This window comes from Watersipora subatra, chromosome 2 (assembly GCF_963576615.1).
Source record: "Watersipora subatra chromosome 2, tzWatSuba1.1, whole genome shotgun sequence".
Classification (NCBI taxonomy): domain Eukaryota; kingdom Metazoa; phylum Bryozoa; class Gymnolaemata; order Cheilostomatida; family Watersiporidae; genus Watersipora; species Watersipora subatra.
The window spans coordinates 23,969,933-23,981,839 of record NC_088709.1 but is presented as its reverse complement, the minus strand read 5'-3'; the positions used below and the strand labels follow the sequence as shown (position 1 = coordinate 23,981,839).

Below are 11,907 nucleotides of genomic sequence, written 5' to 3'. Positions count from 1 at the left end.
AAAGAGTCAAAGCAGCCAATTCCCAAGAACTACCGGCGAGTAATATGTCTGCCCAACACCTGAAAACTGCAATCAGGAATATTTGCAGACAAACTGGAAGAGCACATGAGTCTGCATATGACCAGTGCTCAGAAAGGAATTGGACAACACCCAAAAAGTGAAACATCATTTTCTGGTGGATTGGACAGTCTGTCAAAAAAGTAGGAGAAGGCATCCAATCTTGCTATGAGTTGGATTGATTACAAAAAGGCCTATGGCTCAATTTCCCTTGAATAGATCCTTGAGTGCCAAAGGTCGGACAATTTCCACCTTGTCCTTGTGGCATTCATCAAGAGGTCGATAACCCAGTGGGAAGCGAAACCTGGAGACTAATGTCAAAAAGCTGGTGAGTGTTAAAATCAAGAGTGTCATCTATCAAGGTGACTCGTTATCACCGCTGCTTTTTTGATAAAATCTTATGCTGCCTCTATGGCCACCATAGATAAGTTGCTAGATAAATTTCACTCAAGTGCTGTGACAGTAGAGCCACACACTGATAATGAGGAACCTGACTGACATACTAAACCTCTCCATGGTGTCTACCAACATCTGGTAACTGAGGTTGGTCACCTCCACCAGACATATATATATCGATGAAATACATGACTTAACGCCCAATACTGAACCGCTAATCATGGCAACGCAGTAGCAAGTGCTTGAATTGTGCAAGTCAATTTAAATTTGTTCTTATAGTTGATATGATACATGCTATTGTATATTTAATATGTTGTCCTAACGTAAATTTATTCCACTTGCAATATTCACCAGCACTGACCAATTGTTCTGTTAATTTTAATAGGTGTGCCTACCTTTCTCGGTGATTTGGTACCATCAGTGTCCATACTTCCAACAGATATCATATTTGAAAAGTTTTTAATAAAATTGTGGTATCACCCTATGAAGGGTTCCTCTTTTTGTTAAGTTAAAGTTGTAATAATATTCAAGTTTACAAGTTATAACCTTTGACCTGTAGTACCACGGCTCTGAAAGCAGATTAGGCAATTTCCATGGCAAATGCTCAAGTGTCATTATTAACTAATATTAACTATTATCATTAACTATAATATTGCTAATAATAATAATAATATAGCAATATAAAAGGATAAACATGAAATAATAAGAGATAATAGCAATACTCTGTTGAATATTGCTATTATCTCTTAGGTTATTCTACTACTATAGGCCTACACTATGCTATACTACACTATACACTATATTATGCACTATACCAGGATGGCCAAATGGTTTCGGCCATGATCCGTTACAGCCAAATTTGGCGCATTAAAGATCGACAACGAGCTGAAGATGTGCATTTTATTTTTTACCATACATAAACATGCAATTATTTGCTCACATCTTAAAACAAGGCCTCAAATACGATTTGAAAATTTTTTGTTTGTATAAATAATTTGACTATAATAAATCAGGGAATGAATGTGCTGTAATAAATATGTCTGATATCAGTGATAAAAATGATGAGTGGGCTTTGACTTCACAATACTATCAAAATGCAGTTTTTTGCTACTTCTAACGACTCATAAAGTTCATGAAGAGTATTTGTGAGTCGTGTCCTGTGATTGCTTTTTACAAAATTCATTGCTGAAAACAATGAATTTACAAAAATTCCAAGAAAAGTTTACAAAAATATTTTTTCAACCAAATTAAAAGAAAATACTTTAAAAAATCTTTTTGACAGGCAACTTGAAATATCCACAATAAAACTACAAAGATCCGGATCCGGTTCTAGATCCGCCATTTGGCCATACCTGCACTATACTATGCACTATACTATACTGTGTCTTGTCATCAGTGGTTACAACATGATGATTTGCACACTGTGCTGCGCAACGTCATTACATTCTACAGGTAATAAATGACATACAATGACAGGTCAAAAACAGACCTGGGTATAAATACTCCTTCATTTGTCTACAACTACATGCCAAGGCAGTGCATCATTGCAGGGCTTACAAGTTGAGTGAACCGCTGCATATTCATTTCTGTTTAGAATGGCAGATGAGACCAGTAAGAAGGTTCCTATCAACATACAGATTGTTGCGTAAGTACATTCTATATGACAACCTTTGTTCTAAACTAGCTGAATGCCTGGCATTGCACGGGTGATAAAAAGTTTCTACACAGAAAATTAATTTTTTTCTCAACATATACAAAATTTACCATTCTAACTTTGAAACGAAGGTACATGTATTTTGTTTATTTCTGTGTACCGTGTTTATTTTTGTGTAATTCATAATATACTGGCTGCAGTGCCAACTAAAGATTTATACTTATTGCAATAGTCTTGTTGGCTATGTGAGTTTAGGCATTTTTCTTCTGGTATTGCTTCATACATAAACGCTAGCTTCAGTGTTAAGGAGAAGCCACGAAAGATTGGCATTTGTAATAAGTATGTGCCCAATTTATTCCGCTATATAGCCAATTGGACAGCATAGTGTGTTGAATAGATGACTGTCTGCATAACTGAATGTTTTCCAAGTTCAAATCCGGTGTGCAGCTGGTGTTTCATTCCGAAAACTTTGTCGTTATAACTGGACATGCAGACAAACATACATACAAACATTGAGATTTATATATACATGTATATAGATGCTTGAGAATGTTCATTTGTCTCCAAGCCTAGGAATACCTTTCATTCATGATATAATTACTAGAAGTCTCGAGTAGAGTTACGATTACTACCAAAGTATTTGAAAATCCTGACTGTAGATCCTTGTCTTTAGCCTTGAACTTTGTTTATTCTTAGATAGCTAAATTATTGAAAACATTTTAAAGCTTTTCAAAAGGAAAGAGGATAGCATGGCAGCGAAAAACTGGCACATGCCAACAGTTGTTATTCATCAAAGTCTTTTAATAGAGGTCACATGATCAGTTGGTGGCTTACATAGAGGAAAAATTATAAAAACAGACCATAATATACAAACCCGAAGTGTTCCATTCTATGAAAGCAAGAGTTATTACAGATTAGTGAGGGCATTGCATAGCCTTGTCTTTTGGGTTACTAACGACTACCATATACAAATCACTCCAGAATAGTCTAAATCGTAGTGATGCATAAGCTGTTTTGATTGATATTCGTGGTTAGTTTTGAAAGGAAAACATTTTCCTGATTGACCATGCTTGCGTCAGTGATAACTTCACAAGCATTGAGAGAGGGAGGTCAATTTATTAGCAAGTGTTTGTTGAACGCTGTGAGTCAGCATGATGTGGCATATTCTGCTTGAAGTGTTGATGACACTATCAGCCAGGAGCACATTTATTTGGCTTAAATCCAAGACCTATTCCTGCCACAGACTAATTAAAGATACCTATGCTTTTCACAGCTAGACTTCAGTCATTAAAGTTTTTGCAAACACTGGATAGAAATGACGCACTAAAGCAAGTATTGATTAGCAATAACATGTAACTAGAGGCACTAGACTTAAGTGATATATAGAAGCCAGTGCTAGATAAAACTAATGTACAGAAATAAGTACTAATTGGGAGTGACTTATGAGAATATGTACTGGATAGAAATGACAAGTAAGAACATGTACTGGATAGAAATGACAAGTAAGAACATGTACTGGATAGAAATGACAAGTAAGAATATGTACTGGATAGAAATGACAAGTAAGAACATGTACTGGATAAAAATGACAAGTAAGAACATGTACTGGATAGAAATGACAAGTAAAAACATGTACTGGATAGAAATGACAAGTAAGAACATGTACTGGATAGAAATGACAAGTAAGAACATGTACTGGATAAAAATTACAAGTAAGAATATGTACTGGATAGAAATGACAAGTAAGAACATGTACTCGATAAAAATGACATGTTAGAACATGTACTGGATAGAAATGAAATGTTCGAACAGGTGCTAGATAGAGATGAAATGTTCGAACAGGTGCTAGATAGAAATGACACACTAGAATTATACCATATTGGAATGAATGTGGCTATATCAAACTGTTAGCTATTCCACAAAGAGCTAAATTGCCATTTCGAAGTTCTTATAAAGGGTTTTACTAAACTTTGTAGTAATAGGTAGGCCTATACATTTCATCAGCCCAAGGGTGCCCTTTACCCATAAACAGACTAGTTCAACAATGATAGTCTATTCTTTACAGGTGAATAACAAACAGGCAATTGAAGAGCCAGGTGCACAAAGTGATACAGTCACATTTTAAAAAGTTGAGTTGTAAAACTTTAAACACCAATTCAAACATACCGAGAGTGATTTTATGCACAAAACTTTTATGTTAGAAGTGTAAAAGTCCTTGAAGCATTTCTAACAGGAAGAAAACTGCGCAAAGTGTAAACTTTACACAGTTTCTTCCTGTATAAGCGTTGAGAAGCTGTTTCAATTTTGTAACTGAACTTTTTTTGACTGTGATTTGACCAATTTTATCACTGACTATCCTATGGTAATATTCAGCCTGATTAGTAAGAGGCTCATTAAAAATCGGTTTTAAGAAAATCAGGTAAAAATATTCTAAGTGCATGAGGCAAGTTATTGATATATATTTGGGTTGAAATAGTGGTTATATAGTGGTTATATAGTGGTTGAAATAGATGAAAACTACAAAAATAAACAAATATTGAGACACACTAAGATGATTTGCTGTCACTAAAGTCTAACAACCAGAACCAGCAAGCCCAATATAGTCAATCACAAAAATAAGATCTGACTTTTTCCACAACTTTTCTTCATTTGGAACCTCTGTGTATTTATTGTAGTTGTTGTAGTTGTACCTAAAAAGGAACCACCAAGCATACTGGTTGTTCTGACCCTATCACCTTCACCAGACAAACTACTAGAGAGATTGTTACTTGCAGGGATTTTATGTGACTATCGTGCTGGATCGGCAAGCGAAAGCTGGAGGCTGCCATGCAGCAGACGGCTGACTTGTACGATTTCAATGTTTCTTGGGAGCCATTTTTCCTCTTTCCTGGTCTTACAGATGAAGGAGTTGAGAAACTTCCCAGAATGAAAAATCCCAGGTTAGTAGATGCGAGGTCAAGGTTGGGATAAACATTTTAATCAAATAGAAAAATGAAAGCAGCACATACAGAGTTATAATATATGGTAATATATATATATATTATCATATATATTATGTATCATATATATTATATAATATATGATAATGTATAATATCCAAATATATCAGTAGTTTGTAGGGTCACTGTGATTAGGAGGTAAATTAACTGTTATAGCATATGCATGTTATCCAAACAAAAGCTTTCAATGTCATAGATCAAATGTTGTCCAGCACCAAAGTTTTTCTCAATATATTAGTAGACATGCTCTTTTTAATCTAAACTTACTAACAACCATACATGGAAAGCGAGTAATTCACATTATTCGCAATCAATTTGAGTAAGGTTTTTGCGGTTCGCGACATTTTGTGGGTTAGTGGAAGCTATAAATTAAAAAAGCAATTAGCATTTCGGATAAGCAAACTCCAAACGAGCTGTAGATTCCTAAACAACAACACAGCATCAAATGGCCAACTCTATTGTCCTCGTATGATCATGGAGTACTTTCGCCAGTTGTCTTAGTACCACATGCTTTTACTAGCATTTCTAGTAGAACATGTAATGAGTGATTATATAATTAATTTTCAATAATTAATGTGTTAATTAACATTGATACGGCCTGTTCGATTGAATATCAATATGGCCTGTTCGATCGAATATTAATATGGCCTGTTCGATTGAATATCAATATGGCCTGTTCGATCGAATATTAGTATGGACTGTTTGATTGAATATTAATATGGCCTGTTCAATCGAATATTAATATGGACTGTTTGATTGAATATTAATATGGCCTGTTTGATCAAATATTAATATGGCCTGTTCAATCTAATATTAATATGGCCTGTTAGATCGAATATTAATATGGCCTGTTCGATTCAATACATTGTTTTCCCAAGGATTAATCATGATAACCTCAGTGGCTCAGTTTTGCTATACCGAGTAGACACATGTAATGCTTGTTTAAAATATACTTTTAATATTTACTGTACTTATAGACTTGCCTTTGATTGAAATCACTTAACAGTATATTAGAAAGATTGTGCAGCCATCTACGCTTGAAAATTAGTCTAGATGACATTTCTTTGTAGCATTCTTGAACAAATGCGACAGCGGGCAGCTTCTGTAGGAATCAAATTTAGTGGACGGTCTAAACGACTACCTAACACGTTTCCTGGCCACCAAATGCTGGAGTATTGTAAAACATTGGATAATTCGACGAATGTGCAGAGCAACGTAGCTGAACGAATATTCAAGGTAACTCAAGCCAATATTACATATCATATTATCATGGTGAAAGAAAAATTTTGTTGATTTTAAACCACTAAACGAATGCTCATTTTATAATGTAATACCTTGTTTGTGAAAGTCCTAGTATACATTTGATAGTTGTGAAAAGACAACTCCTTTACAAGAAATACAGCCTGTGATCCCATTGATGTCTCACCAGATACAGTAATTCCAATGCTATAGAAGAGAAGCCTTTCAATTTTCTTTCAGCCTTTTTTTAGCATTTCCCATTTAGGGGTCCTCACTGCAAATAGTATTTCCTGGTATAGAGCAACCATTTTCCACATGAGATTTGGCTGGATGCCCTTCCTAATACCATCAACAGTTCTTCTGCGATTCGAACTTCTGACTTATCGATTGTAGGTTAGCACACTAACCACTGATCCACGGCTGCTCCTTTTCTGTGGTCAATTTGACCGATAAGACATTCTACTAACACTAGTACTATAAACTAATAGATCAGCCACTCTAGAGTTGCGTTACCTTGGCATTGCAGGTGGTCTTTCAAGGTACAAAAACAATTTTATATTCAAAGTTTATCAACTAACTTATATGTGTTAAAATTATTATTCAGAATTACCTCTGTGAAGATCAGTTGCTTAACAGAGGAGTCTTAAACAAAATAGCAGAAGAGCTATGTTTTGATATGGCTGCCTATGAGGGTTACATGGACTGTGCAGACAACTCCAAGAAAGTAGAAGAGACTGCTCTTTCTTGGAAATCAAAACCTATCCCGAGTATGTAAACCTTTTTTACAGCGTATGAAATAGTTCTTGTCTAGTAGTCACACTTTATAGTTAAGATATTTCCTGCAGTAGAAACAATTGAGTTCAAAGGCTGAGTGTAGTATTCAGAGCTCAGCTTCTCAATACGAAATTCTCTCCACGTATGCAGCAAACACACGGAGCTACTAAGCTTCTAAACTATTTTCATCAAGAGAAAATTCTTTAGTTTTTTTCACTAACAAGCCAACTTTCACCAGCTCTTATGCTACGGGCTAATTGTTTGCAGAGTAAAACTACATTAAAGCAGCAAGTTTTGAGGTTGGGTGACGAAAAACACTACATTCAAGTGTTTTGAGAGGCGCTTTGAGAGCTATTAGTAGTTTCATAAAATGCTATTGCAGTTACTATTAAACAATATTGCAATAAAACAATAAAATGATACAATCAGCTAGTCATTTATATTCCTAAATGCTTTGCATATAATAACTCATCATCCCGACTAGTTGATTTGTTCAATCGAATACCAAAAAATCTATAAACAATTTAAAAATATCACGTTTGTTTTGGGTAAAAGATGATGTCCTACAACCACAGTAGTATTATTGGTTATTGGTCAGCTTATACTTCAGCATATTTTGTGTTTCAGGTGTACCACATTTTATTATTAATGGAGAGACACATATCTCAGGTTCACTGGAGCCCGACGCATTTGCAAAGACATTTGCTTTTATAGCAGACAATCAGAAATAAACTATTAAAGGAATTAACCTACGTCTCTTAGTTTTTACATCTAAAATGACAGCAGTATGTTTGTTATCAGCTTTTTGCTTCTTGTGTTACCATTTAAAAGGTATATATTGCTAGCATATGAAACTAGCAGTCAATATTTTTTACTCACATGGAAAGCACTATATTCAATTTTATGATATTGTCATTTTTAAGCTTTGAATGAATCACAATGGATGTCAGTTTGAATATCTTGTTATCCATGATCAGAAAATATACAGAACACTAGAAGAATTACAATTAATGTCTATTTAGGTATATATAAAAGCGAAATTTCCATCACATTCAAATGAAAATGTTATTTAACCTCTAAATGTAACAATCGCACCATATAATATATTCTACATAGGTAGTTTTGATGGAACTAAAATACCAACAATTAAAAAGGTTAGCACCATTTAGAAAATAGAAGCTTTTGACTCAATTTAATACAACATAAAATTTGAAGAAGAAAATGTCTTCTAGCAGATGAACCTAATTCGCCTGTTAAACATGATGAATGAAAACAAAAAGAGGTTCGTAAAATATATGGCTTGAAATGATAAATCACAACAAAATATTACATCATTTCTTCTCACATTTTAAATACAAAAAATACAAAACAAATTACTTCTACAAGTTTTCCATGAAGCATTTTCATGTTGATGAAATCATCATGCAATAGTGAGTCGAATTTTCATGTTCCTGGGTTAGTCGACATGTGGTCGAAGCATCATCACCAACCGTTGGCACAATGGCTTGAATGTAGAGTACACGTCACAGAATCCAGCTTAATGCAATTGAGAAATGTTTTACATAACGTCAGTAGGGTTTGCCGATATATTTTGGCAACATAAGAGAAGTGACGATATAACGATGAGCAGAAAATCTTTAAAGCACCTTGAATCGTAAGTACGACAGTAAATCATTCCTCTATGCACTGACAGATCTCTGAGTGTTGATGAACTGAAACTTTACCATCGCCTCATGAAAACTTTGTAATCAAAACAGTCATATGGTGAATTATGTTATACAGCTAACATATTTTCATGGTATGGTGGAAGACTCCCATCCGGGTTGAGAAACTTACAAATGCGCAACCAGAGGTAGCGTCTAAATACCAAAAGCAGTAACATTACTAGTGAGAGAGTGACAACTAAAACCAACCAGACACGCTTGTCATATGTAACATTCAATCCGTTGAATTCTGTGGAAAGAACGCTGACCCTCTTTTTAATACAAGTATGATCCAATAGAACAAAATGATTTAGCTTGTGCACATCAAAGCATAACGAATCAGAATGTTCTATATGAAGATTCAACAATGTAATGAGGGCTGGAAGATGCTCTTTAAAGACTTTGGGTGATGTTGGCGGGCTGTGCATAGACACACCCTCAGTTTGAAGACCCACAATGAATGAACTGAGGCCACCTCCACTCCCAAGTTGAGAATCTGTAGCAACAAGTCGTGATATATGGTAACCATTCTGGCCGCCCACAATAAACAGATCAACTTTGAACTCTACTAAAAGATCTGTGAATGCCCGACAACCAGGGGTCTTACCCCAAGGCGTATCATCAGATGCGCATACTGGGAGATGATCAGACATCAGCACTAACCAAGGACATTCTGCCCTGCAATTATTTACTCACATCTTAAAACAAGGCCTCAAATACAAATTGAATTTTTTTTGTTTGTATATATAATTTGAACTATAAATCAGTGAATGAATGTGCTGCACTAAATGTGTTTGATATCAGTGATAAAAATGATGAGTGGTCTTTGACTTCACAATACTATCAAAACACAGTTTTTTGCTACTTTTACCGACTCATAAAGTTCATGAAGAGTATTTGTGAGTCGTGTCCTGTGATTGGTTTTTACAAAATTTATTGCTGGAAACAATGAATTTACAAAAATTCCAAGAAAAGATTACAAAAATATTCTTTCAACAAAATAAAAAAAAAATACAGTCAAACATGGATAACTCGAACTTCAAGGGACCGAGCAAAAGTGTTCGAATTATCAGAGCATTCAAGTTATCAGAGCACTGTCACAAGTCCATATATTTACTTATTTATTAGTAGATACATGTACATATACAAACTATAATATAAATCAAAAGCACAAATGGCTTGTTTCAAATTAAATGCTTCTAATGTAAAGTTTAAAACGTTTTCATGAAAAAGTATAGAGATTTTTCTATCACTTGAGATTGGTTTGTTGTTTGAGGTAATGTTATTGCCAGGACGTTTTTCAGATTGACATTGGCAAAACTTGATCGTTGTTGAAATGCTCAAAAGAAAAGACATTTTTTTCTTTTGGGGTTTTACCCACCATCAATTTTGCCGTTTTTTCTTGAAGTTTATGCAGATTACTTTACTTTACCTGGGATTCGTTAAGAGCAACACTCCGAGGCAGTTCAATTAGAAGTTTTACGAGGTTTTACGGTACATTCTATATCACTCACGCTTTTTTAATAGATACTTATTGAATGTACACACGTATTCTGTGTTTAGGTCAAACGATGAATAGTTTTTTGTAGCTCAGACAACGTATACGTTTAATTACAACATTTTTTAAGACGTTTTAAACATTCAACATTCCGACGTTGATTCAACACGGAATCAACGTCGGAAAACTATTCATCACGGGTTAGCCGAGTCACGCACTCAAGGATTTTCGCCACGCACATACAAAACAACATGCGATTTTTGTTTTGTATGTGCGTGGCGAAAATTCTTGCGCGCGTGACCCGGCTAGCCCGTGCTATTCATCGTATCGCTGTATAAATCAAATTTCACAAAACTTTTAGAAAAGTCGTTGACAAAAATATTTTGCCGATGGTGGTAATAACGACGCTTATGAATTACGAAAAGATGAAGTTTACCTCTATGGCTTTGAATAAAGTGATTTTCTAAAGCGAAAACAACCGTTTCGGTAGCTGTTGGGCAAAAAAACAGTTCTAATTAACAGTGTTGAATTCGAGTTATCTATAGCAATTTATCATTACGTGGGAACGGACCAAAGGAAATGTTCGAATTAACCATTTTTTCGAGCTATCCGTGGACGAGTTATCCATGTTTGACTGTACTTTAAAAAATCTTTTTGACAGGCAACTTGAAATATCCACAATAAAACTACAAAGATGCGGATCTAGATCCGCCATTTGGCCATAGCTGCACTATACTATGCACTATACTCATAGATATATAAACCTAGATTGGCCAATAGGGAAAAAGCCTGTCAGACGTAAATAGCATGACGTAACGTCATTGTATTGTACCTCACGCTTGACTGCACTATCGTTAACAATGGAGCTCATGAGGAGAATTTGACAAAATCATATTTATTTTTGCATAAAAACCTTCTTGTATACATAATCAAGAAAAGCAATTATGTAATAATATCTGATAACCACAATAGAGTAAAAGTATAAAAGCTATGAAATGTTGCACACAAATCATGAGCTATCAGGGCTTTATTTGCCACCCTCTCCTATCCCCATTCTCTCTTTTCCCCTTCTCCAAAGAAGAAGTGAGAAGGGGAAAAGAGAGAAGGGCAAAAGGAGGGGGCAAATAGCCCACCCACCCGAAGAGCCAGACCTTGGCTAGGTAAAAGACTAATATCATGCTGAACTAAACATGACTAAATATGATGAGCCTGTGAAGTTTTTGATCTGATCAGGGAAATGGAATCAATGGCTTTCTTAGCTAGAGCTGGAATGAGACCAAGGAATGCAGAGTCGGACCAGACTCAGGGTCAGCAATGAGAGCCAATATCGGGTCGGACCGGGTCAGCACGCGCGATTTTTTTATTCATTTAAGTTTACGAGATAGTTCTATTACAGCCTAATTTTGTGACATCATTAAACTAAGATAAAAGAAACCATTATCACACCAATCATTATATTCTGTAGCTTGGTTTATAGATGCAATCTACAATTTATGGTTAGACATTGGTGGATCAATGCTATTCAATGGGTGATAGATTAATGGCATGATTGGGCTAGTGTTTTTATTACAGATTTTATTTTCAACT

General features: G+C 35.1%; 1 protein-coding gene across 1 annotated transcript; it reads left to right on the top strand.

Moving 5' to 3' along the window:
* The first annotated feature begins 1,989 nt into the window (after positions 1 to 1,989).
* LOC137388769 (uncharacterized) lies at positions 1,990 to 7,859 on the top strand. Its single transcript, XM_068075219.1, has 5 exons — positions 1,990 to 2,098; positions 4,882 to 5,046; positions 6,177 to 6,342; positions 6,950 to 7,112; positions 7,747 to 7,859. Exons 2-5 carry the CDS (start codon positions 4,934 to 4,936, stop codon positions 7,848 to 7,850), a joined length of 546 nt encoding a protein of 181 aa, XP_067931320.1. The 5' UTR covers positions 1,990 to 2,098; positions 4,882 to 4,933; the 3' UTR covers positions 7,851 to 7,859.
* Positions 7,860 to 11,907: the final 4,048 nt, after the last annotated feature.

Bases quoted from the DNA above. Each gene is read 5' to 3' on its own strand.
- LOC137388769 (XM_068075219.1), top strand. From the start codon at position 4,934: ATGCAGCAGACGGCTGACTTGTACGATTTCAATGTTTCTTGGGAGCCA. The intron at 5,047-6,176 runs GTTAGTAGATGC...ATTTCTTTGTAG, and splicing joins CCCAGAATGAAAAATCCCAG to CATTCTTGAACAAATGCGAC. The intron at 6,343-6,949 runs GTAACTCAAGCC...ATTATTATTCAG, and splicing joins TAGCTGAACGAATATTCAAG to AATTACCTCTGTGAAGATCA.